Raw genomic sequence first — 26,552 nt, 5'->3', positions numbered from 1 at the left:
TTTAATTGTTGATAGATATGTATTTATTGCCATTTTGTTTTTCATATTTTTTATGAAGGAAATAGATGTACAAGTTCAGGAAGCACAGAGAATCCCAAATAAGATGAACCCAAAGAGGCTCATACCAGGACCTGTCATAATTAAAGTCAAAGAGAGAATTTGAAAAGCAGAAAGAGAAAAAGCAGTTACCCAGGAGGGAGCTCCCGTTAGACTGTCCGTTGATTTCTCAATAGAAACTTTGCAGGCAAGAAAGATTAGCAAGAAATACTCAAAGTGATGAAAAGCAAGGACCTACAACCAAGATTACCCAGAAAAGCTATTGTTTAGAATAGAAGGATGACTACAGAGCTTTCCAGACAACAAAAAGCTGAAGTTGTTAATTGCTAATATTGTTCTAACTCTCCACAGTTAGTACTATTAATGTCCTTATTTGAGAAGTGAGGGGCTTGAAGTTTAGAGAAGTTAAGGCACTTTCAGGAAGTAAGTGTTGGTGCACTTAAAACTCAGGCAGTCTGGCACCAGAAGCCCTAAGCTTCCTTACAAGATGCACATCATTCAGCCATTTTGATCTGGGGTTTTCTATTTCGCTTAGTTCAAAATTAGCCAACTATCTGCCTTCAGATAGTATGGCAGAGAACTCCATCTTTGACAGACATTTACCACAGTCCTGGATAATGAGCAGCCGCCACCCATGCTCCATTTTACCAACATGGAAGGTAAAGCACAGTCAAGGTGATACCCTCGTGGCCTAGGTAGACATCATTACCACTACCACCACAGTCTACCATTTTATTGAACACCTACAGTGTTCCAGGAACCGAGGCAAACACTTTCTACACCTCATCTGATTCGTTAACTAATTTTTCGTTTAACTGAAGTTGAAACTTGTGATCTGACTTCACACTTTTCTGGATCACAATGACACGAATCACTTAAAATAGCAGAATCAGAGTCATTAGCACACCAATGCAGTTTGGAGAGATACCTACCTAACACCCCACCCCCGTTTTCGGGTCTGGGAACTGAGATTCTGAAAGGTTAAGTACCTTGCCCAAGTCAAGCAGGTGGTGGTTTAATTGGGGCTGGGAGAAGCCTCCTGAATCCAGGTCCAGAGCTCTGGGTATGAGGCAATACTGCTTATCACCTTTTCTTTACCCAATGCACATAAATGACAGGGCGTCTTGCCTCTTTTTAAAACGGAGAGTAGTTATTACTGTCATGATTTATTATCCATGAAACGGTATTCGATCAATCATGCTCTGGAAATTACACTCTTTAGCATCCCTTCCAGGCATAAAAAACGCCAGGCCTAGTCGTGACTGGAGGTGAGTGAGTGTTCGCGACAGCCAATCAGGGCTCGGAGCCACAGACCTGCACCAATTGAATATTTACAAAACCTCAACAAGGCCAGGAGAAGGACTGAGTCAGAGAACGTGCTGCGCCGAGAAATGCGATCAATCAGAGGGAAGAAGCGGATCACTGACGCCCAATCCAAAGCTTTCAGACTTCGGTCTCTGGCGCAAGGCCTGCACGCAGGCCAATCAGCAGGCGAGCGGCGACAGGCTGGAGATCGGGGGTGGGGTGGGGTGGGGAGGCGGGGCCTGCAGCACAGCGGAAAAGGTGGGCGCTGCGAAGAGCAAGGCCGGGTGAGGAGGTCTGGGGACTTGGGTCCGGGAAGGCGATGGCGCGCTCTCACTGCTGACGGGGTCCAGGGTGGGGCGCGCGGGTTGAACGGGGGCGCGCGCGCGGGTAAGGTTACGAGATGTCAGCAGACTTAACCTCCGCGCTGCGGAAAGCGGTGGGGAGATGTTAGGGATGGGGAGATGTTAGGGATCGAGCACCAGGCTGCGGAGGTGGCCCCTTTCGGGCCGATGACTGAGGGAGGAGGGGCTACTGTTGCTATGGCAACGCACGAGCGCTGACTGGTGACTCTTCACCTCCTAAGTGTGCACGCACCTTAAACCGCCCCCTTGTCCTCCTTGCCCTCAAACGTTGATTACCTATGGCTCACAAGCGGCAGGACTGGGCTGGGACCGGCGCAAAAATAACCCACTCCGGCAGCCGTCTCTCCCTCATCCATATCCTAGCTAGTCTCAGCTTCCCCTCCCTCTGGCTGTCATGTCCATCCGTAGAAGGATTAGGCTCGCACTGGGGCACTTGGTACAACAGGCCTTTGCCGTATGTATAAAACCTCCTGGGCCAGTTCGCAGGATGGACACAGTTGGGGTACAGTGCAGCTGCTTCATCCTGTGAACTGGTATCATAGAGATGTTGTCGCCCGAGGGACCAGAGTTATTCCCCGGAGGGATTTTTTCTTTTTATTGATTCTAGAGAGAGGGGAATGGAGGGAGAAAGAGAGAGAGAGAGAGAAACATCGACCCATTTGCCTCTTGTGTGCTAACCGACTGGGGGACCAAACCTGCAACCCAGGCGTGTGCCCTCACTGGGGATTGAACCTCTGTCCAGGGCCAGAGGGATTTTTTTTAAGGCATCCAACGCAGAACCTTGTGCATAATGTATTTAGAGAATGGGAACTGACTGAATGAATAAAGATCACAATGACAACTTTCCATTCCATGGACCAGCCCTGTCCAATAGAAATATAATGCAAGCCACATACTATTTACTAATTTTACATTTTCACCTAACCACATTAAAAATTTTTTAAAGGTTAAATAAATTTAATGTATTTTATTTAACCCAATGTATCTAAAATATCAATATTAAGTATCAACATTAATTTAATTTAAATTTATTAAATTATTGGTAAGAGATCTTAAAATCTCATTTTCATACAAGTCCTTCACAATCTGGCATGTATCTCACACTTACAGAACATCTCGGTTTAGACCAGTTACATTTTAAGTGCTCACTCTCCATATTTGGCTAATGGCCACCATTTGAGACTGCATAACTATAAATATATATTTGTGTGAGTTGTAACCAAATACATGAATCTCATTAATATTCTTTGAAGCCCTCTTTATGTAAGAGAGCACTGTGGAGTGAGGTAACAAAAAACATGAAGCATGTTATTTTTCTCAAGGAGCTTAAAGTCCAGTTGAGAAAAATGCACATCCACAAATTAAGTTGAATTTTAAATAGCCATGGTTCAGGCACTAGGACAGATAACTAGGCAGTATATGATTGATTGGCAAATGAGATAGCTGATAATTATCCTTAGGAATTCAAAGGAGGGAGAATTCAATCTCATGCCATAGAGGAAGGCTTGAGTCTGTTCTTGAAGGATGGATAACACTTGGACCTCTAGAAAAGATGGGGAAGGTGTTTTGGTTCAGTGGAACTGATCATAACTTCTTTTGTCTTTTTTTTTAGGGTTGAAAATTTGTCGAGTCCTGAGGAGTTTAGACTGAAAAATACTTTCCTCTCCTTTTGGCAATCTCCAACATGATTCATAGCCTTTTCTTGATCAACTCCTCAGGAGATATTTTCCTGGAGAAACATTGGAAAAGCGTGGTCAGCCGTTCTGTTTGCGATTACTTTTTTGAGGCACAAGAGAGAGCTACTGAGGCAGAAAACGTACCACCAGTTATCCCTACCCCTCACCACTATCTCTTAAGTGTATACCGGCACAAGATCTTCTTTGTGGCTGTGATCCAGACGGAGGTCCCACCTCTATTTGTCATTGAGTTCCTTCACCGAGTAGTGGACACATTTCAGGTGCGTGAATGTGACAAGGTTCATATATGTAAACGATAAACTATCCTTCTTATTCTGTCTCCATTGTATGCAGTCTAATTCAGGAACCTTTAAAAAAAATTGAAACTCTGACATTGCTCACTTCCTCCCCATCTGATAAGATTCTTGATTCTACTTATTGAATTGGCAGCATCTAGAATGACAAATTGAGTGCTTTTGCACCTGTTGCATGAGAAAGCCACCCCACTTGGTATGATTGTCTGCAGTCATTTTAGTTCTGGAGATTAGAATTGTCTCACACTTTGTTCACAGAGGACTTTAGTTTTTGGAGGTTTTTAAAAATAGTGGACTTGATGCTAACCATTGTTAATTACATGCTTTGAGTTGCATCAAAAAGTGATGAGTGTATAAAGATATATATATATATATATATATATTTTTTTTAAGTAGAAAAGCTAAGTAAGGCTAATTTTCACTCTCTGTGGCAAGGGTAATTTGTGAACCTGTACTTCATCATGGGTTTAGGGTGCTTATCCGCAGCATAGAAGCTTGTTGTTGCAAACCTAATATTGAAAAATCTGTACCAAAAGAATTTAAGCACACATTTTACAAGACAGTTTTCATTGTGAGTTTTTTCTTCAGGAATAGATTTGAAGATCTTGGGGAGTGGGATGTCAGCACCATTTATAGCACAGATTTTGAGCTTTGCCCAGACTCTGGTTTTAGACAGTGGAATCCTCTCCCAAAAGACTTGCCCAACTACTAACTGTTGTGGTATTTGTATAACTCAGATGATAAATGGGAAGCAGGGGCTCTTTGATTCAACTTTGATGTCATGTGAAGTCTGGAATTAGTCACATGAATATAAAAATTGTGGAACAGAATGAGAAGAGAAGAAGGACCCCAATGTCATGGTAAATAATGAAAAGTAAGTCAAAGAGTCCTTTCATTTGCACTTATATCTAGATCACATGCCTGGAACAGCTTTCATTCCAAAGGCAGAATTTTCCCACAGACACTTTGTTGGTAGTGTTATTCTGGGATTCCAGTTTTCACGTGGCATGTGGTTCCTTCACACAATGAAAACCTGAGAGTTATGAAGCCCAGTGTGTGAAGGAACTGTAAGTGAAAGAACCCAGTAGTCAGGAACTCAGACTGCTCTGACTGGGCCCTGTTATGGTTTCCACATATGAATCTTTACCCTGTCCTAAAATTAACAGTCCCATTGGTGAAACTTGACATCAGCTTCATATTGCCATGATATTATGTAGCTAATTATAAGACAGGAAGTGAGAAAAGTTTAATGTAGTTGAAACCACAGAAGATTTTGAGAAAACAGTAAAGTTGCTGGTTTAGAAGTTTGGAACTTCAGAACTTGTCATTTTTGATGCATTTGTTAAAAGTCAATGGATATATCCTGACACGGGTGTCTTTCTGATACATGTTCTTTCTGGCTGTATTATATTTCTAGGACTAGAATATAACAGAAGAGTTTCAGCTATGGGATTGCAGGCCCTTTTGCTCTAGCAATGCGTCATACTTACAATTCTCCTTTCCAACTGCCAAGTTCACATTCTGCCAGATTTATAAAATCTAGTGATATGTTTTATTTATCTTTCAAAATCAAGTCTCCCTTGGGAAGGAATGTGTAACTTTTTTGGCCTTAACTTCTTGATTTTAAAGAAAAAATATTTTTGTTTTAGAAACATTTCTAAGTGCTCTTGGATATTGGAATGACTTCAGTAATGACATTATCTGACGTAATTAAATCACATCTGGAGTCTGTCATCAGTTTTGAATATCACAATTTGAGGAGAATATGGGAAAACTGGAGCGTATTCAAAGAAATGGCAAGAGGGTAAAATGATCTAGGAATCATACCATGGCACAAACAGTGGAAAGAGCAAACAGGGAGTTTGGGCCTAAGTAAAAATAGTGAAGCCCTGGCTGCTGTGGCTCAGTGGCTGGAGCCTCATCTCATAAACTGAAAGGTTGTGGGTCTGATCCTGGTCAGGGCACATGTCTAGGTTGTGGGTTCAGTCCTTGATCTGGGCACATACCAGGGGCAACCGACTGATATTTTCTCTTGCATTGATGCTTCTCTCTTTCTCCCGCTGTCCCTTTCTCTCTCTCTAAAAGCAATGAAAAAATGACCTCAGGCGATGATAAAAAAATTTAAGAAAAAATATTGAAATGAAATCCTGTAGTTGTCTTCAAATAGCTGTGGGACTAGTCTATAAACTTGTTTTGTAAGGGAGATCTAGGAAACAAATTTTAGTTCAGCAAAAGAACTTCCTAATAATCAGAGCTGTCCATGAATAGAATGGGCTGTCTCAAAAAGGAGTCAGTTTTCCTTCAGTGGATGAATTCAAGAAGGTCATGTAACCATCTCAGAGGTCCAGGACAAGACATGATTGGCATTGCTAGAAGGGTGCACCAAATGACCGCAGATTTTTTTTTCTAAATCATTTTAGCATCATGCATTGCATTTACATAGTGCTTTATAGTTTACAAAGCACTTTCACATATGTTATCATTTAATCAATTATGCTGAGTTCTTACAACATCCCTGTGTGTCCAGTGGTATTATCCTGATTATACTGTTAAAGAAATCGAGACCCAAATTAGCATGACTTAATCTAGTAATCTAGTAAGTGACAATTGTAACCCAGGTCTTGATTTGGAATCCAGTGCTTTTTCCACAACCCAGATAATTTAGTATCTAAATTTAGCTTTTGTTAATAAAAGGACAAAGCATTCTTAGAATCATAACATCGTAAAGTAGGGATGGTACAAAGTGATTTTCTAGTGTGCTTGCTCATACCCCTCATTTTATTTTATTTCCCTCTAAATTCTTATTTGCTGCATGAATGTCAAGCAGTAGCATACAGTAACAGATTAAGAAGATTTTCACTTCCAAAGTATGTCATATCTGGTATTATAGTTCTTTCAAATTCTTGTTCATAAGCACATATAATAGTTTAGATTTAGTTTTGTATTCTGTATATTTTATCTAGTTGAAGAAACCAATCCAAGGAGGCTAAATGACTTACTCTAGTTTATAAAAGAAGTTAGTAATGACACTGGTACAAGAAGTGTTCTTTTTAAGAGAACTATGATTACGCCTCATTCCCTTGTTGTAGAAGAATATCCTAAACATTGAGTAAATACATATGGGCAGAACTAGATCCTTATTTTCTGGGAACATTCTCTCATTCTCTCACTTAATGACAGTCTCTGAGTGATAAATGTATACACTATCTTTTCATCAGGATTATTTTGGAGTCTGTTCAGAGCCGGTGATCAAAGACAACGTGGTTGTGGTTTATGAGGTTTTGGAAGAGATGCTTGATAATGGGTTTCCATTAGCTACCGAGTCAAACATCCTCAAAGAACTGATAAAGCCTCCCACCATTCTTCGAACGGTTGTCAACACCATAACAGGTATGGACAAAGGGCAAACACACAGAAAGCCTCGGCCAGCGAGGGTGTGGCTTGGTCTGGTCCGAGCATTGTTGTGAATGCTTATCTGTGGGGATCTCCAGTGTCCAGGTACTTTAATTTTGCTCTTTATAGTCTTGAAGTATGACCTGAAAGAGACTTTAATTATGTAGAAAATACCCTGATTTCAAAAACAGAATGAAGTAAAACAATTGAAAAACAATATTTTTCTGATTTCAGAAGAAACACATGATTATTGTAGAAATGTTGGAAATACAGAAGAGCACAAAGAACGTGAAATTAATTCTTAATCCCATCACACTTTTGTTTTAAGATTTAAAAAAATTTATCTTTAGAGGGGAATGGAAGGAAAGAGGGAGAAAAACATCCATGTATGATTGCCTCTTGTGCGTCCCCTGCTGGGAACTGGCCTGCAACCCAGGCATGTGCCCTGACTAGGAATCGAACCTCGGTCCTCTGGTTCCCAGGCCCGCGCTCAATCCACTGAGCTACACCAGCCAGGGCCCGTCACACTTTTAACATACTTGTGTATATATTTTTTATCTTTTCTAGACAGATAGATTATAGATGAATGGATAGAAAATTTTTTAACTACTCTTGTACATAGATTCAAACTTGCCTTTTATCAATATTTTATGAATACTATTCACAAAATATTTCATTATGATAGTTATCATAATGTGACTTTACAATTTCCTGCCATATGGAATAGACCCTAAATTATTTACTCAGTCTCTGTTTATGTTTCCGATTTTTTGTTCTTTTAAATAACAAGAAATCAGCATTCTTATCCTTAAACCTTTGTGCACATCTAGGATGATGTCGTTTCAGTACTAGAAATAGAAGGGCTGGGACAGAGGGTGTGCGCATTTTACGGACTTGAAGGCATTGTGCCAACTTGCCCTCCAGGAAAGTTACACCAATTGATACTTTCAGTAGCAATGTCTGTGTACCCTAGACAACCCTCTTATCATCATCATTATTATTATTAATTTTAAAAACTTTGGATATTAGTTTAGTGATATCTTGTAATTCACACTCATTTTTATATTACTAAGGATGTAAAGCTGTTCAAATGTTTACTGTTTTTCCTCTATAGTGAATTACTTTTTGTGTCCTTTGCCCATTTTTTTTATGTTGAAATGCTTTTCTTTTTTTCTTTTTATTGATTATGCCATTACAGTTGTTCTATTCTCCCCTTCCTTCCCCTCCACCCTGTACCCCCCCACCCCTACCATTCCCCCCCCTTTAGATTATGACCATGTGTCTCAAGTTCTTTGGATTCTATATTTCCCATACTATTCTTGCCCTTCCCCCTGTCTATTTTCTACCTACCGTCTATGCTACTTATTTTCTGTACCTTTTCCCCCCTTCTTCTCCTCCCACTCCCCTGTTGCTAACCTTCCGTGTGATCTTCATTTCTTTGGTTCACTCCTGATCTAGCTGTCCTTTTAGCTTGCTTTTGTTTTAGATGTGGTTGTTACTCTCTGTGAGTTTGCTGTCCTTTCACTGTTCATCTTTTTTATCTTCTTTTTCTTAGATAAGTCCCTTTAACATTTCATATGATAATGGCTTGGTGATGATGCACTCCTTGAATTGAAATGCTTTTCTTTTCTATTGTAATTTAAAATAATTCTTTCATTTAAGGATATTAAACTACCATATACAGGGTCCGGCACAAATAACACTCCTTTTTTATTACAAAGACATAACATAACAATATCACACTCTCTAATTCTGTAATATAACAATATCACACTCAGGCACACCATATGACATTTTAGGTGAAATGTTCAAATTGCTGTCCATCTCATGTGAGACATTCATGTACCCTCCTAACCACACTCAAGCCTTATACCCTGTATATTGGAAATGCACATGTTGGTTTGTGGGAGTTCTTTATATATTTTGAATACTCTGTTATAGGTGTTTTCTCACAGTCTATCTTGTCATTTGACATTTTACATGACATTGTTTGTGTAGCCACATTTAAAATTTTTTGATGTAATGAAGTTAATCATTCTTCATTAAGGTTTTACATTTTGGATGTAAATTGCTAAGTATATAAGTAGGGCTTACAAAAAAATTGACAAACTGATTGAAAAATATACTTTAAAAGCAATAAATGTGCACAGTAGCCAGGATGATTTTGAAAAAGAATTACAAAAGGGTTGGAAGGATTTCCGTGTCAAATAGTATCAAGATATACTAAGTTCATATGGTACATGAGACAAAAATTCATAGAATAGATTTGAGTTATAAAAATCAAGACAGTTTTGAAAATAAACATTAAAAGAAGAACAAGAGAGTGTGTCCTATCAGGTACAAGATATATCATGAAGTTTTGGTAATTTAAAAAATATAGTATTGGCCCAGTAATAGGCAAGTGTGATTGGGATAAAATAGAAAGTCCAGAAACAAACACTTGTATTTATAGGAATTTGGTATAAATAGATGTGGTCATAAATAAGTGGGCCAGGGGCCAGTTGTTAAATCTGTTGTACTAGGGGAATCCGCTTTGATATAGAAAAGAAATGAAATCTCCCTACTTATTCTATATATGAAATAAGGTCCAGCTAGAAATAAGCACAAACAAACTCTATAACAATTAAAAGAAAACATAAGAATGTCTTTTTTTTTTTTGCCTCCCCTCACCTATATTAAGAGAATGTCTTTTGGATCTTGTACAAGGGAAAGTCTTTTCTAAAAAATGTATTTTCTTCTCGTTCTTTTACAGTTTTATTTTTGGATTGAATTACTTAATCTATTTGGAAATTATCTTAGTAATCAATATAAAGTAAAGCTCTATGTTTATTTCTCCAAATTGTCAGTCACTTTTCCTAGCACTAGTCCTTGAATAATTTATCTTTTTTCCTCTGCTTTCAAGTGATATTTTTATCTTGTACTTAAATCATTGTGGATTCTTGGTCCTTTTTTAGGCTTTTCTGCCTTACTATCATATTCACTTAATTATTATAGCTTGATGACATGCTTTGTATATAGCACGCTTTTTAAGAAAACATTTGTTGGGTTTTTCAAAATTTGGGGCTCATTTTAAACCTTAAAAAGCCTATTAGCACCTGATCATTTATGAATATTATTAAAACATTTTCCAGAATCTCACTTAAATCTAGAGAAAAGTATCTGAGAACCATTTTGAAAAGCTTAAATGTTTTGTAAACATGATGAATATGTGTGTGTTTAATGTTTTTTTTCTTTAGGTTAAAAAGATCTAAGTTACAGGAGAAGGAAATGTTGAATTAGTTACAATATTTCATAATTTTAGTATAGAATCTTTGAATTAAAATATTTTTGATGCTTGTGAGGGAAAAACAAGTTGAGGAATTGATTTATAACTCTTAGAGATAGAGGAAGATGTAATTTGTATTCTTTTTCTAAGTTTCAGTAGTGGTATGAGAAAGATTATTTTGATGTGTACATTTTAATACCTAGCATAAATGTACTAAGAATCTATTTCAAACTAGAATACTGTTTTTACCCATGAAAACTTTATATCAATATGTAGATTACCATCTCTACTGAAAGCCAATACATTATTTAAGCTGCAAGCTATTGTGGAATTTGAGAGACCAAGTTCAAGTTACTTTCAAAACCAAAATATGATATCTGTTTCTCAGGTAACTATTTTAACCTTTATTCTGCTCGAGAAGGCAGACCAGATGGCGACAAGTTTTTAAAGTAAACTAGGTTGCCCATATAGAACTTGGGAAAACTCTTGTCTGTTTTTCAAAAAATTCTTTAATTGACTAAATGAATAGTGGGAGCATAGAAACATCTAGGGAAGTATTCTATGATTATGAGATAATTGATTACATCCAGTTATAAAATTGGAAACAAATTACAGTAATATTCATTATCTCAGGAAGTACCAATGTGGGTGACCAGCTTCCCACTGGGCAGCTGTCAGTGGTGCCGTGGCGACGGACTGGGGTGAAATACACCAATAACGAGGCCTATTTTGATGTGATTGAAGAGATTGATGCCATCATTGATAAATCAGGTAGGTGCTTTTAGCCTGTTCTCTGAACTAGGAAAATACAAAGAAGCCCCTTTCATGCAATGCTTGCTATTAGCTGACTTATCCCCCAATTCAAAATCATTCATTTTAACTTAGTGCCTACTTTGTGTCAAGCACTGTGCTAGGTATTTGAAATGGACTTAAATATAATGATGCAGGTGACATGATCATATATGTAGAAATCCCTAAAGATTCAACTAAAAACTCTTAGAACTAATACGTTCAATAAAGTTCTAGTATAAACAACCAACATACAAGAAACAGTGGCATTTCTATATGCAAACAACAAACTATCCTGAAAGGGAATTAAGGAACCAGTTCCATTTATGATAGCAACAAAAATAAGAAATAAACTTAACAAAAGAGGTGAAAGATTTGTGCATTGAAAATTATAAAATATTGATGAAGAAAATTAAAGAAGACAGATAAATGGAGAGACACCTATATTCATGGATTGGTAGAATTAATATTGTTATAAGGTTGATAATACCCACAGTGTTCTACAGATTCAGTGTTATCCCCATCAAAATCCCAATGGCATTCTTGGTAGAAATAGGGGAAAAAATTCATATGAAACCAATAAAGACCCCAAGTAGCCAAAGCAGCCTTGAGCAGGAAGAATCAAGCTGGGAACTTCACATTTCCTGATTTCAAAATATATTACAAAACTACATTAATTAAGACAGAATGGAATTGAAATAAAGACAGATATAGAGACACATGAAGCAAAATATAGAGCTAAAAAATAAAACCACACATTTATAATCAACCAATCTTCAACAAGGGTGTCACACATATACAATGGGGAAAGGGTAGTCTCTTCATTAAATGTGTTGGGGAAACTGAATATCCACATACAGACCAATCAAACTAAAACCTTACCTCACCACACACAAAAATCAACGCAAAATGGATTAAAGATGTAAACATAGGACATGATATCATAAAACTACTAGAAGAAAAGATAGGAAAAAAACTTTTTGATATGTTTAGGCAATGATTTTCTTCAGATATGACACCAAAAGCAAAGGCATCAAATGCAAAAATAGACAAAAGGGATTGCATCAAATTAAAAAGCTTCTTCACAAGAAAGAAACAATCCACAGAATGAAAAGGCAATCTATAAATGGAGAAAATACTTGTAAACCATGCATCTGAAGAGGGATTAATATCTAAAACATAAGGAATTCATGCAACTCTAGCAAAACAGCACAAAAACCAAATAACCTGATTAAAAAGTCAGCATGGGACATGACTAGACATTTTTCAGAAAAAGACATAAAAATGGCCAGAGGGTATTTGAAAATGTGCTCAACAATTACTAATCATCAGGGAAGTGCAAATAAAAGCTATGAGATATTTCATCATACCAGTTAGAATGGCCATTATAACAAGACAAAAGATAAATGTTGAAAGGATGTGCAGGACAGGGAACCCTTGTGCACTGTTGGTGGGAATGTAAATTGGCACAACCATTGTGGAAAACAGTGTGTAGGTTACTCAAAATCTTAAAAATAGAACTACCGTATGGTCCAGCAATCCCACTTCTGATTATATCCAAAGGAAATGAAATAAGTAGCTCGAAGAGGTATCTGCACTTCCATGTTCATTGCAGCATTATTCACAGTAGCCTAGATCTGGAAACAACCTAAATGTCTGTTGACGGACAAATGGGTAAAGAAAATGTGAGCCTGATCTATACATACAATGGAAGATTATTCAACTGTAAAAAAGGAAGGAAATCTTGCCATTTTCAACAACATGGGTGAACCTGGAGGGCATTACACTTAACTGAAATAAACCAGATACAGAAAGACAAGTACTCCATGGCCTCACTTGATAAGAGCAGAGAGAGCAGAAGAGTAGTTACTGGAGGTTAGAAGGAGGGACAAATGAGGAGGTGTCAGTCAAAGAGTTTCAGTTATGCGAGGTGAGTAAGTTCTGGAGATTTAATGTACAGCAGTGACTACAGTTGCATTGTTAAAGGGTTCCCCTCACCCCATCTACTTAAATCAACACATCCTCACTTCACATATGTTTTATATATTTGAAATCTGCAGAGAGAGGAGATTGTTAGTGCTCTCACCACACACACACACAAATAACTGGGGTGATGGATATGTTAATTGGCTTGATTTTGGTGATCATTTTACAATGTACATGTATATCAAAACATCAAGTCGTACAGCTTATATACAATTTTTATTAGTTAATTATACCTCAGTAGAGTTGAAAAAGGCAATAAAAACATGACAGTGCAGACCAATGCTTGTCTCACACTTTATTTATTTTTATTTACTTTTTTCCTAAGTACTTTATTTTTCAAATTACATTTTATTGATTATGCTATTAAAGTTGTCCTGATTTTCTCCCCTTTGCCCCACCTCCACCCAGCGTCCCTCACTCCTTCAGGCAATCCCCCCACCTTTGTTCATGTCCATGGGTCATGCATACAAGTTCTTAGGCTACTCCATTTTCTACACTGTACATTACATCCTCCTGGCTACTCTGTAACTACCTATTGATACCTCTTAATCCCTTTATTTCTTCGTGCATTTCCCCACAACCCCCTCCCATCTGGCAACTGTCAAAACGCTCTCTGTATTCATGATTCTGTCTCTGTTCCTCTTGTTTGCTTAGCTTGTTTTTTAGAGTGAATTGTTTATAGATTTGAATTTTTGCCATTTTTATTCACAGTTTTGATCTTTTTATTAAGTCCGTTTAACATTTCATGTAATAATGCTTTGGTGATGATGAACTCTTAGTTTTTGCTTATCTGGGAAGCACTTTATGTGCCCTTTGATTCTAAATGATAGCTTTGCTGAGTAGAACAATCTTGGCTGTAGGTCCCTGCTTTTCATGACTTTGAATATTTCTTGTCAGTTCCTTGTTGTCTGCACAGTTAACCAATGCCATGTCAGTAAATTTAATAACAATTTTTAAAAAGATGAGATAGACAAATTCTCAAAGAGAAAAGTAAGCCCAGTAACTAAGTCATTAAATACCTATAATATTCCCATTCTGATAATATAGGAAAACAACAATTATTTGTAAATAATGAAGAGGGACATGTCATTCAGGGGGACAATTAGTCATTATGTGGCTGTCACTCAGCATAGTGGTGGGAATCTTATCTTCTCCATGACGAGTCTTCAGAGGTTCTTGTCAGTAAATGTGGGTGAGTGGCAGCTGGCTTTTGGTTCAGTGATGGTATTTTCAGCATTTTTTTACTAATAATTTCTGAGTTCTGGCACTAAATCTTTTTGAAACCCTAATTGGGTCCTGAATTGTGTTCCATATACAAACTTCTGGACCTTTTTATGAAATACCTTTGTTGTAGCTGCTGCTGTTGATGATGATGATCATGTTATTTTGTTGTTGACAGTGAGGTTATACAAATAAAGGGGACAAGAGGGGTTACAAAGAGAAAGAGAAAGAAAGACAGGCTATGGCTACAGAAGCTTGCTTAAAGTCTAGTAGGGGAAGGAAAGTTAAAAAGGTGGAGGATAAGAGAGGTATCCTACTCATACAGAATAAAATCTAAAGAGGTGAATTATTGGGAACCACCCTGCCTATTTTCAGAAACTGTAATCCCCCCCCCTTGGCTAAGGCTGAGTGAGAGAGACCTTGAGACCCTAAGCCACTAAGGAGACAAAGCTTATCCCCCTGGCAGGAGCACCTCCTCTGTCCACTTTACTTCACCCTGCCTGACCCCCGGTGCATGATTGGTTAGCCAATGATGGGTAAGGTTCCTCAAGGGAGGGACAACCTAAGACAGGCATGGTCACGAGGGGAGCCCTCAGGGAAGGATTTGGGGGCTTATGGAAAAAGGGGGTGATGAACCTTCACTCCTCAGTTTTGACATAGCCTGAGTCCTCATTCTGGCTGCTAGAAGTCTCCTGATCTCTTGGCTGCCTTACTTCCCCTGCCTGACTTAACCCTGAAACAATGCTGGAGGTGGGTGCGGCCCTGTGCTGGAAAGTGTGGGTTCCCTGCGGCGACCAGGCCTAAGAAAGAATGCATAAAATCTCATGAACCCTGCTTTGCTAATACCCTCAATTTAAGTGATAAGGGTCCAAGCTTGAAATGAGTTTGTTTCCCCAAAGTTCTATGGCTCTTTAGCTATTTGACCCTGACTCAAAATAAGCCCTCATAGTTCTTTGAATGTTATCTGTTTGATCATTACTGCCTGACAGTGATTGATGAGCTTTCCATATATGCCCTGTATTCCTATGCAAATTAAAGCCAATAGAAGCCTTGTCAAGGCAAGGGTCAGGGTGGGGCACTCTTCCCTTGACAGAGTGGCTGTGCTATCCCTATTCCTCCATAGAACTTTGGTGGTTCATGTGAATTTGTCCATCTCATCCATAATGGTGCAGACACTGCTTGCTGGTGTCTGCATCAGTGAATGTTTATGCTTAATTGGTGGAATGAATAGAAGTTATTAAAACATTCATGTATTTTGGAGCTAAGTATATGCAAACACTTAAAGATAAGTAAAATATTGTTTGGAAATAAAGTTGTTTAGTATGACTGGATTGAGAAGAATAAAAAAAGAAAAATAAGTATTGAGGCTTTAAAACTAGGTATAGCTTTTCATATTAGTTCAAAACTGAAAAAAAATATCCATTAGTAATAGAAAGGATAAATAGATTTTGATATGGTCCAACAATGGAATACTATACAATGATGAAAAAGAGTAACTACTTATACAGCCAACAACATGAATGAATCTCAGTGTTGAGCAAGAAACTTGGCTGCATAAGGCCATGTACATTTGTATGAAGTTTGAAGACAGGTGCAATTTAATCTGAGGTAATAGAAGTCAGAATTTTAAGGACTTGGACTAATTAGATTGGGCAAGAGGAACATAGTAGAATGCTAAAAAGGTTTCACATCTTGATGTGGGTGATATTTGCATAGGCATATACATATTTAAAAATTTATTGAGCTGTACATTTAAGATTTTGGCATTTTACTGTAAGTTTTGCCTCAATTTAAAAAAAACAACAACAACTAGATGGCTAGATCATGAAGAGGCTTGTATGCTTTTTTAAGGAGGGTTATTTGGAGCAATTAAAAAATTCTAAGTTGGGGTGTAACTTGAACAGATTTGTAGTTTAAAACTATCGGTCCAGCTGCAGTGTGCAGAAGATCTTGGAATGGGGTAAGACTGAAGGTAGGGAAAGCAGAAAGCTATTACCGAAGTCAGAAAATATAGCTGTCCTCAACGGTAGTGAGGGTGGAGAGGAACAGATGAGTTAAAAGATAGGGGTCACATAAAAGAGAGGAAATGATCATTGATTGGTTATGGGCAATGAACAATTAGAAGTGGTCGAGGATATTCTGGTTTAGCAACAGGATAGATGGTATCATCATGAAGATACGGAAAATAGAAAGAGCAGGTCCAGGAATGAAGATAATGAATTCGCTGTCACATGTAGAGTTTGAAGTGCCTCCAGGACATCTAAGTGGAGCTGTCCAATTGGCTGAACTGGAAAAAAAGATTAGGAAATAATTAGCCATCAGTAAAAATGGAAGCCTGGAGCAGTAGATGAAATAACCCAAAGGGAGAGTGTTGAGTGAAAGGAGAAATTTGGAACTGAAAAGTCAGAGACATTAAGAGGATGTGACAAGAAATCAGTCTGCAGAAGGTACTGAGGGAGACAGGTAGAAAACTAGGAGGGGAGGATTTGGAAAAGGAAGAAGGGGCTCAACAATGACGAATTTTACAGAGGGAACCCGGGAGATAAAGTCCCAATGTGTCCATTCAGTATAGCTGCAAAGCTCATCAGTGGCCTTAGGGAAAGCAATTTCTGATATGGAATTTTCTGAACCACTAGTTAAGATTATGATATTCTATGTGATTCTGGTACTAGATTGAATACTCCTTTAGGCTAAGTATCTCATTAATTTTTTATTCCCATTATTTCATCTAAGTGTCTCATACTTGATACATAGTTGATAAATGTTTGGAAGGATGGACAGTGTTGGGTAGGTGAATTAGATGGAGAGAAAGAAGGAAAGAAGGAAGAGTGAGGGAGGGACAAAGGAAGGAAGAGATGGAAGGAGGGCAGGAAGAAGGAAATGAGTTGGGAAGAACAGAGGAGAGTTCAGTTACCTCCTACCTGCCTTTTGTCTTGCTGCGGTCTCAGGTTCCACCATTACCGCTGAGATCCAAGGGGTGATTGATGCCTGTGTCAAGCTGACTGGAATGCCGGACCTTACGCTGTCCTTCATGGTAAAAGCCTGGACCACAGTTTTAGTTCTCTGGAGGGGAAATTAAATGCTTTTGTAAAGACAGAGTTGTGAGAATGAAATGGAACAAAAGGTATAATTAAGGCCCTGGCTGGTATGGTTCATTGGATTGAGCACCAGCCTGTGAAGGTCACCAGTTTGATTCCCATCCCTGGGTTGTGGGCCAGGTCCCCAGTGGGGGGTGTGCTAGAGGCAATTTGGTCCATGTTTCTCATCTAGATGTTTCTCTCCCTCTCTTTCTCCCTCCCTTTCTTTCCTTTTAAAAATCAATTAATAAAATCATGCCCTGACTGGTACAGCTCAGTGGGTTGAGTTCTAGCCTGTGAACCAAAAGATCTCCTGTTTGATTCCCAGTCAGGGCACATGCTTGGTTTGTGGGCCAGGCAACCCTCTGATGTTTCTCTCCCTTTCTCCTTCCCTTCTGTCTCTGAAAACAAATAAGTAATCTTTTAAAAAAATAAAATATTTTAAAAAATGATTAGGGACATCCACACAACTGTGTCAGGCTTGACTTTTCTATAAGTAACTACAGAATTTGTGTGTGTGTGTGTGTATATGTTTTAGTAAAAACAGCATCTAAATTACTCCTGAAAGAAAGATGGGTGTTTAATTCCTACTTTTTGCTTCTCCATGACTGGTAACTATAGAACCCCAGGTTGCTGGATGACGTCAGCTTCCATCCTTGTGTTCGTTTCAAGCGCTGGGAATCCGAGCGTATCCTCTCCTTCATCCCTCCTGATGGAAACTTTCGCCTGCTCTCTTACCATGTCAGTGCCCAGAAGTAAGCAGCCCTTATAATTAAGAATGGAGAGTGTGTGTGTGTGTGTGTGCGCGCGTGTGTGCTCGTGTGCGAGAGAGTCATATCCATAGTGATAGAACTCTGGCTCTGGAGTTACCTGGGTTCAAATTCCAGCTTCTACACTTACTAATTGGGTAACCTCAGCCAAGTTGCTTACCCTTTCTGGGTCTGTTTTCTTATCTGTAAGTTGAAAATAATAAAAGTGCCTTGTTATGAATGTTAAATAAGAGAATCTAAATAGTTCTTATCAGAAAGTTGGTGCTCATTAAGTTTGATGCTGTTATTTTTGTTGTCATTACTATATGTCTAAAGAACATTGTTTTTTCCTCGAATTGGAATCTGAGTATACCTGTATTCAACCCCCCAACCCAAAAGAAGCAATTAATTATGCAATGAAAACCATAAAATGCAGTGATTTTTGGTCTTGGACATTCTCTGCAGTATGAGTCTAAGGGTTTTTATAAGCAGGAGGTGTATACTAGAAGGTGTGTGGACTGAAGAGAGCTATGCGACCTCAGAGCTGCCAGTACTATTCTGTGTGATTTGAAATAAATAGTTTATAAAACTATCTTGAGTACTTGAGAGCAAAGGCTCTGGAATCAGACTGCCTAGACTTAATTCATATCTTCAGTATTTATGATATGTGACCTTGGGCAAGTTACTTAATGAGGTTAAGCATATTAGTATTCATCTGTGAAATCAGGACAATATCGAATTGGTACCTACTTCATACTGATTGGAAGATTAAATAAGGTAATAGAGATAAAGCATGTGGCATAGCGGCACTCAGGAAGTGCTGAACGGATATTAGGAACTGTTACTGTTCTCTGACTTCTCTGTTTCTTCTTCTGTCAAGTCAGGACAATTTACCCTATTTCACAGGGCATTTATAAGGATCAGATAAGGTCAGGTGAAAGGTCTCTCTCAAGAAATTATTAGCCCTGGCTGGTGTGGCTCAGTGGATTGAGTGTGGGCCTGCAAATAGGGTCGCTGGTTTGATTCCCAGTCAGGGCCCATGCCTGGGTTGCAGGCCAGGTCCCCAGTGGGGGGGCATGTGAGAGGCAACCACACATTGATGTTTCTCTCCCACTCTTTCTCCTTCCCTTCCCCTCTCTCTAAAAATAAATAAAATCTAAAAAAATTATTTAATGTGCATAACGTATAAATATTACTCTCCCAAGTACAAATAATTATCAGTTACATGTCACAAAATAAAACAGAAATATGGTGACTCCTAATTTTTGTTTATAATGCCTTTCTCATAGTAGGCTTAGTATACTCTTTAATTTTGTGGATATTATTCAAAGAGTCATTGGGAGAGTTAGTTTACTTACTAGACAGCATCTTAGCTTTACATAAAGAAACAAATAAAAGATTACTAGGGGCTTTTACCTGTGCTTCATTTTTAAGATGAGTAAGGAAGTAGACAAGGGAGGAAGAGTTGCCAGCAGGGCAGACAAGGAGGAAAAGGTGCCATTTTGGCAGCACATTAATGAAATGGGCTTTTTGTCTTTCTCTTTTCCAGCCTGGTGGCAATTCCAGTGTATGTCAAACACAGCATCAGTTTCCGGGACAGTAGTTCACTTGGACGCTTTGAAATAACAGTGGGACCTAAACAGACTATGGGGAAGACCATTGAGGGAGTGATCGTCACCAGCCAGATGCCCAAAGGGGTCCTGAATATGAGCCTCACTCCATCTCAGGGAACACACACGTTTGACCCAGTTACCAAGGTAGGAGAATAAGCAGGAGGTTTTGAATTGCTGATCTCAAATAGAAGTAACCCTGCCTCCACATAGACTTTATACCTTGTTGAAAGGGGTGATCAAAGGGACATTGTTTTTCCCTTGAGACAATTTAGGGTAACAAATAGGATTCTCCATTGAGAAACACCCTACAGGCAGGTTATAATATGCCAACCGATGGCCTGAGGTTAGAGCTCAACAGTCGCACATGAAAGGTTCCATCGTAACTCTTCTTTCTTTGAAGATGCTGTCTTGGGATGTAGGAAAAATAAATCCCCAAAAGCTACCAAGTTTGAAGGGGACCATGAGTCTTCAGGCTGGAGCTTCCAAGCCAGATGAGAACCCCACAATTAACCTGCAGTTTAAGATCCAGCAGCTGGCCATTTCTGGTAAGTGCCCACAGCAGAGGTGGCTCTGAAGAGAACAGAAATGACTCCCTGCTTATCTAATTTAGTTTCATGGCCTGACCTGTAATCTTCAGTGAAATCCTTTCTAGCACATTTCTGGGGAAAGTTTACAATCCTTGCTTTAAAGTTGGCTTCAGCGAGGTGAATGAAAGTTGTCTAAGACACAGATGAGAAGGAAATACTATAGGTAGGCAGAGGTGTTCCTGGGCAGTTGTTGAGTCTCCTTGGCTTGTTGTGTTGAGGTTTCCTAGGTCTTCAGTGTGGAAATGCTTCTGCTGTCTCAGCTGATCACTAAAAAAAGGATAATTTCCCCTCTTTCCCCCTAATTTTAGGACACTTTCACATTTGCTTTTATTATCATGTAGAACCCGTGGGCCTACCCCAGCTGGTTTGCTGCAGTCTACACCTACCTTAGGATGATAGTAATAATAATGGTTACCACTTACTGGGCATTTACTGGGTATTGGGCACTGTTTTAAGCTCCTTTCATCTCTTATTGAACCATTTGAACAATTCTGTAAGATAGAAAGGAGATTACGTGAAGTTCCTATTTGTCTTCACCAACAGGCCTTGTCTAAATTAAGTGATTAGAATTCACTTAAGTTATAAACTTTCATCTTAAAATATTTAATAAGCTTAAAATTTTATATGATATAAAATTTTTAGCTTAGTATAGTGAGAATAGTTAGAAAGCATTAATTAATTTATTATTTTCCATTATGCATTCATTTGACTATAATTTATTTCATTATTAGTTTCTTGATTTGGTATCATTATTAATTCATGTACTCAGTACTAAAACTAGAGAAAAATATACAGTGGTCTTTTTCTTTACCCTCATTTTAGTCTGTGTATAACTTTCTGATACAGACACTGGCCCCCAGTGTCTGCACTGTTATGGATGAGATGAGACAAATTCACATGAGCCACCAAAGTCCTATGGAGGAATGGGGATAGCACGGCCACTCTGTCAAGGGGAGAGTGCCCCACCCTGACCCTTGCCTTGACAGGCTTCTATTGGCTTCAATTTGCATAGGAATACAGGGCATATATAGAAAGCTCATCAATCATTGTTAGGCAGTAATGATCAAACAGATAACATTCAAAGAACTATGAGGGCTTATTTTGAGTTAGGGTCAAATAGCTAAAGGGCCATAGAACTTTGGGGAAACAAACTCATTTCAGGCATGGACCCTTATCACTTAAATTGAGGGTATTAGCAAAGCAGGGTTCATGGGATTTTATGTATTCTTTCTTAGGCCTGACTGCCCAGAGGAACCTGCCCTTTCTAGCACAGGGCTGTACCTACCTCCAGCATTGTTTCAGGGTTAAGGCAGGCAGGGGAAATAAGGCAGCCAAGAGATCAGGAGACTTCTAGCAGCCAGAATGAGGACTCAGGCTATGTCAAAGCCAAGGAGTGAGGGTTCATCACCCCCTTTTTCTATAGGCCCCCAAATCCTTCCCTGAGGGCTCCCCTCGTGACCATGCCTGTCTTAGGTTGTCCCTCCCTTGAGGAACCTTCTCCATCACTGGCTAACCAGTCATGCACCGGGGGTCAGGCAGGGTGAAGTAAAGTGGACAGAGGAGGTGCTCCTGCCAGGGGGATAAGCTTTGTCTCCTTAGTGGCTTAGGGTCTCAAGGTCTCTCTCACTCAGCCTTAGCCAAGGGGGGGGTTTACAGTTTTTGAAAATAGGCAGGGTGGTTCCCAACTTTCTGCCCTTTCCACTTAGAAACAGGTCTTCCAATAGGATAGCTTTTGATTGCAGTAATTTTTTATTATCAGTGCATATACTAATAATGAAGAATCTATCAGTTTCATGTAAGTGATGTAATAAATGAAACTTTTTCTGGTTCATTACTACTACTGTCTTTATCCCACTGATCTATCTGCAGAGAGATGAATTTGAACAGTTATGTTACCTGCTTCCATGAATTATGCTTATGTCATATTCTTTCTCCCTTCTAGGACTCAAAGTGAACCGTTTGGACATGTATGGAGAGAAGTACAAACCCTTCAAGGGCATAAAATACATGACCAAAGCTGGAAAGTTCCAAGTTCGAACCTGAAGGGAGAGTTTTGTGAAGGGAACGGTCACCAACACTTTTTCCTTTCTTACTTGTCTAAAAGTGAAAAAATATCAGCCTGTCTCCTAGGTCAGTTTCCTTCTGGACCCACCCACTCCCTTTTTTCCTTAGCCTTCAGTGCCTGGAACTAATCAAGGGAGAAAAGGGTCACCAGGGAGGATGGGACAGAACTGAAACGCAGTCAGCACCAACTCAGTTCTCAAAGAGGAGCTGCGTGATGGAGGCCAGAGATACCTGATACCATATATAACTATTTTTAACATGGTCACTCTAGGAAAACACTAGCATCTGTTACTTGTTTGGCTTTATTATCTAAAGCCAATGAAGACTTATTTGTTATTATTTTTTAAGTGGGAAGGAAGGAAGGAAGGAAGGAAGGAAGGAAGGAAGGAAGGAAGGAAGGAAGGAAGGAAGGAAAAAAAAAAGGAAGAAGGAGGGAAAGAAAGTTAGTTAGTTTGGAAGAAAATGAATGTTAGTAAAGCAAAGGCCAGTTATAGATCTGACCTGTGAGGGGAAGGAAGTGGAAACAGTGTTAAAGAAGTATGAGGACCCAAAGTGAAAGTGGCAAGAAAAGCAAATCCCACATGGAGGAGGGTTGGAAAGAATACAACTGAGTTCGTTTATTTCTGATCCCTCTACTTTCATATATTTTTAAAAAAATTGTGCTTCTAGAAATGAACTAGAAAATTCTAAACTCAAGTCCACTGTTGATATGGAAAACCCCAGTAGAATCCAATTTTCCCTTGAAGACCATGACTATCTGACCAGTTTCAGATACTGTCTGCTGCTTGCCCTCAGGACTTGGTCTGTCATCTTTAGTGAGAAGGTGACTTGCCATTTTCCCAGTGGTGGCTGCCAGGAACACCTCTTTCCCTAACCCAAAACAATTCTACTCACTTTACAGAATTCACCAGCCTTTTCCTGTTACCTGAGGAGTTTCAGAAAAGCAAGTCCAAGGCAGCTGTATTTTGTATCTCATAGTATCAGAGAGTAGACGGCCAGCTCATTACTCACAGAGATGTAGCCCAACTGTAACCCAGTGATTCCTTATTTTCCTCTGTCAGTGCTGGGCTGCCCCAGGGGCCAAGGCCTCCTGTCTGAGACTTTTCCATCCATAACCGGAAGTAAACAGAATGCTTACCATTGAGGGTGTGGTTGGTTCATCCTTGAAGCTGCTCAGTAAAATTAGTTCCTCAGTCTTTTGTTCTCTGTAATGTATTTATTAACACTAGCTATCTAACAGCCCATTTTTCTTTTAAGGGCAACCCCCAGCAAGTCCCTCAAATCTTTGAATAAAACTAATGTTGTAGGAAGATGAGCCATGTCAGTAATGCGTAAGCCGACTTCAGAAACATGGCAACTGGAGGATTACCTCAGGCTTTCCCAGTGGGTGATTTTTATTCTAGTTTAGTGGCTCTGCTGCCCATTTACACATTTATATAAAAGGCAGGTTTTTAAGAATTGTAGCTTCAGTAGTGATAGTGTGCTCTACTTCGTGCATGGAGAAAAATGAAGACCTATAGTCTCCAAACCCTGTGATTTTTCTCCAAAGGCTTATTTCCAAAATACCTAAGTGATTTGTTTTTCTGGTTTGAACTTCCTACTTGCTGGACTTGTTTTTGCTACAGGGTCATGTTGCTTCATGGTTTTCCTCTGGGACACACTGTGTTTCAGATTTCATCACTTCAGAACTTTCTTCGACGCCCCACATACACACCTACTGTGGTAGGGAAACATCTCTGCCTGCGGGGCCATAGAATACTTAGCATTACTTCTGAGGGCTCTGGAGGATTTTAAACTTTCACAGAAAACAACCAAGTTGGTCCCTGAATATTTTTAGTATTTCGAGCCCAGCAGTTTTAGTTCCTCCAGGGCAACTCATCCTAATCTCAAGTGAAGAAGTTAAGGAGAAAAAAAAAAATGTATCTAGGGCTATGGGACCTGCAGGCCTTAGCACAGCAGTAATGGTCACAGTGCCTGCATAGCAGATCTGTGCGGCACAGCACAGCCTCATCACTACCACGTGGTAGTGTAATAGTGCGGGGCGTCTCGGCAGACCTGTGCGGTGGCGCAGCACAGCCTCATCCCTACCACCGCCACGTGTTAGTGTAATAGTGCAGGGCGTCTCGATCAAGCTGTGGAGTTGCATGTGTTTAATGTGCAGAACCATCTTCTTTGTTTAAGTATTAATAAAGTTGAGTTTTACCAGTCCTCCATGTGCTATGTGTTTTGTTATTAGGACTAACGATGGTGCTGTGCCATGAGTGCCTCCGCAGAAGCAGTAGGAAATAATTCAGGAACAGCTTACTGTTGTGCTTTTCAGCTAACAGACCATATGTATAGTTTGCTTCCCATGTATACTCTCATCAGGGATTGAACCTGCAAACTTTTGGTGCAGGAAACAACGCTTCAACCAGCCGAGCCACCCAGAGAGGATCATATATGCAACATTTTAAGCTTGTGAGAACAAGGTCCACATGAAATTATTTTTCCCCAGTGTGTGAAAGACAAAACCATTAAAACTGCTGATGTCTATTGTAAATGCTTTCTCTTGATCTTTGTTGATTAATTCTGACGTGAAGCAGGGCTTCAAGCCCTAAACATCTTATTTAACTTGCCATAGAGATTCCTTGGAAGGTAAGAGAGACATTGAGAGTTTTGATCAAGGGTAGACGCTGGTGGTTATCCCATAGCTGTCCTCATTTCCTTCGGTAAGTCCCTTATGGCCATACAGAGATTTTAATACTTCTTCCCGTGCACTTAGCACAGTGTTTAATTTCCATTCTAGCTATCTTAGTCATTAGTATCTCTTCCCCAGGCCTGGCTCTTTTCCCAGCTTTGGGGTGTGACCAGGTATATTTTATACTTGTACTTTGCTTTTTGACCAGCAGGTGGTGACTCAGTGTCAGCAGTGAGATTAATTTCTCGTTAGAATTTTAAAATGGTAATTGAATATGAAACTAAAAATTTCCCAAGGATTTTTTTTATAGGATCCCAAATACTGGAGATTGTGTGAGTCTCTGGCTTTCTAGGTAAACATGGAACCAAGCGTTTACCCATTTTGTTACTCAGTTACCTGAGAATCTGTCTTGTTCTTCCAGTCTATTAGCATCTATTTCTTTTGTTAACTGGCTGGAGATAGTAAGGGGAATATTACATGACAATCCTATTTGATTTTGCCTTGGGTCCATTTCCTTCCCCAGACTAGTTCCAGACATTTTATCCTGAATTTCCTAACCCACCCCGGTTAATGATGTGCTGCTCTTTGAGTGTATTTCAGTAGAATTTAAAGGAGTCTGTCTTGCAAGGTGGGAAATTTGCCCTGGAACTCAGTTGGTGGCCTCTTCTGAGCAATTGTCTTTATCCAGTGCGCGGTTTGTTTCCAGGACTTCACTCAGAGGAATGTTAACTCTGCATTTCTATCCCAGGAGGCCTGACTGCCTCGTTTCATTTCATTAACCCGACTCTGAAGAAAAGCTCCTCACACAAGGGGAGGGGATGAAACCAGCGGGATTCCTGCCGGGAGATTCAGGAGCTAGGAGTCTTGTTTACTGGTGTCCCCTAGCCCTGTTTTTCTGAAATGGCTGAATGGAAGACACATCTATCTAAAATAAAATCTGCCTCTTGCGCAGGGAAACGTGTAAGCAGTCAGAAGTCAAGAAATCTGTGACTTAGTTTCTGTGAACAGCGTTTATTTAACTACTCCTGGGACTTCAGCATTCAAGGGAAGTGGGTCCCTCCACCCACACCTGCCACTGAATCCAGCTCTTGGGCCTTAGAGTGTCTTTCTTTCAAGTGTTGAAACTCCTTTTCTTCTATAAAACCTCTTTAATGGAGCAGACTTACAACATCTGAGAGGGACCTACAACCGCATTTTTCGTCTCCAAGAAACTGTCAGCAGATGCAACAACAAGCATTGCATCAGCAGATTTATTCTCGGATCTGGGCTGCCAGCGACTGTTGGGCAGCAGCCAGGTGTATGGGTTGTATCTCCACAGCGTTGGGAAAGTCGTCTAAGAGAAGCAGAAAGCAGCATTCCTTAGATAACATAATTTGTGTGGACTGGTCTGGGAGCTTATTCTTTCTGATGAACAGGA

The 26,552-nt window shown here is 39.5% G+C and overlaps 1 protein-coding gene across 1 annotated transcript; it reads left to right on the top strand.

Moving 5' to 3' along the window:
• The first annotated feature begins 1,593 nt into the window (after positions 1-1,593).
• Positions 1,594-22,862, top strand: AP3M2 (adaptor related protein complex 3 subunit mu 2). Its single transcript, XM_037142494.2, has 9 exons — positions 1,594-1,646; positions 3,337-3,681; positions 6,933-7,104; positions 11,006-11,143; positions 17,317-17,402; positions 18,067-18,200; positions 19,744-19,951; positions 20,208-20,352; positions 22,337-22,862. The coding sequence occupies exons 2-9, from the start codon at positions 3,409-3,411 to the stop codon at positions 22,435-22,437; spliced, it is 1,257 nt and encodes a 418-aa protein (XP_036998389.1). The 5' UTR covers positions 1,594-1,646; positions 3,337-3,408; the 3' UTR covers positions 22,438-22,862.
• Positions 22,863-26,552: the final 3,690 nt, after the last annotated feature.

This window comes from Artibeus jamaicensis, unplaced genomic scaffold (assembly GCF_021234435.1).
Source record: "Artibeus jamaicensis isolate MK-2021 breed Jamaican fruit bat unplaced genomic scaffold, CSHL_Jam_final scaffold_833, whole genome shotgun sequence".
In the NCBI taxonomy this organism is placed as follows: domain Eukaryota; kingdom Metazoa; phylum Chordata; class Mammalia; order Chiroptera; family Phyllostomidae; genus Artibeus; species Artibeus jamaicensis.
Note: the sequence above shows the minus strand (reverse complement) of the source record. Positions and strands in the feature narration are given on the sequence as shown.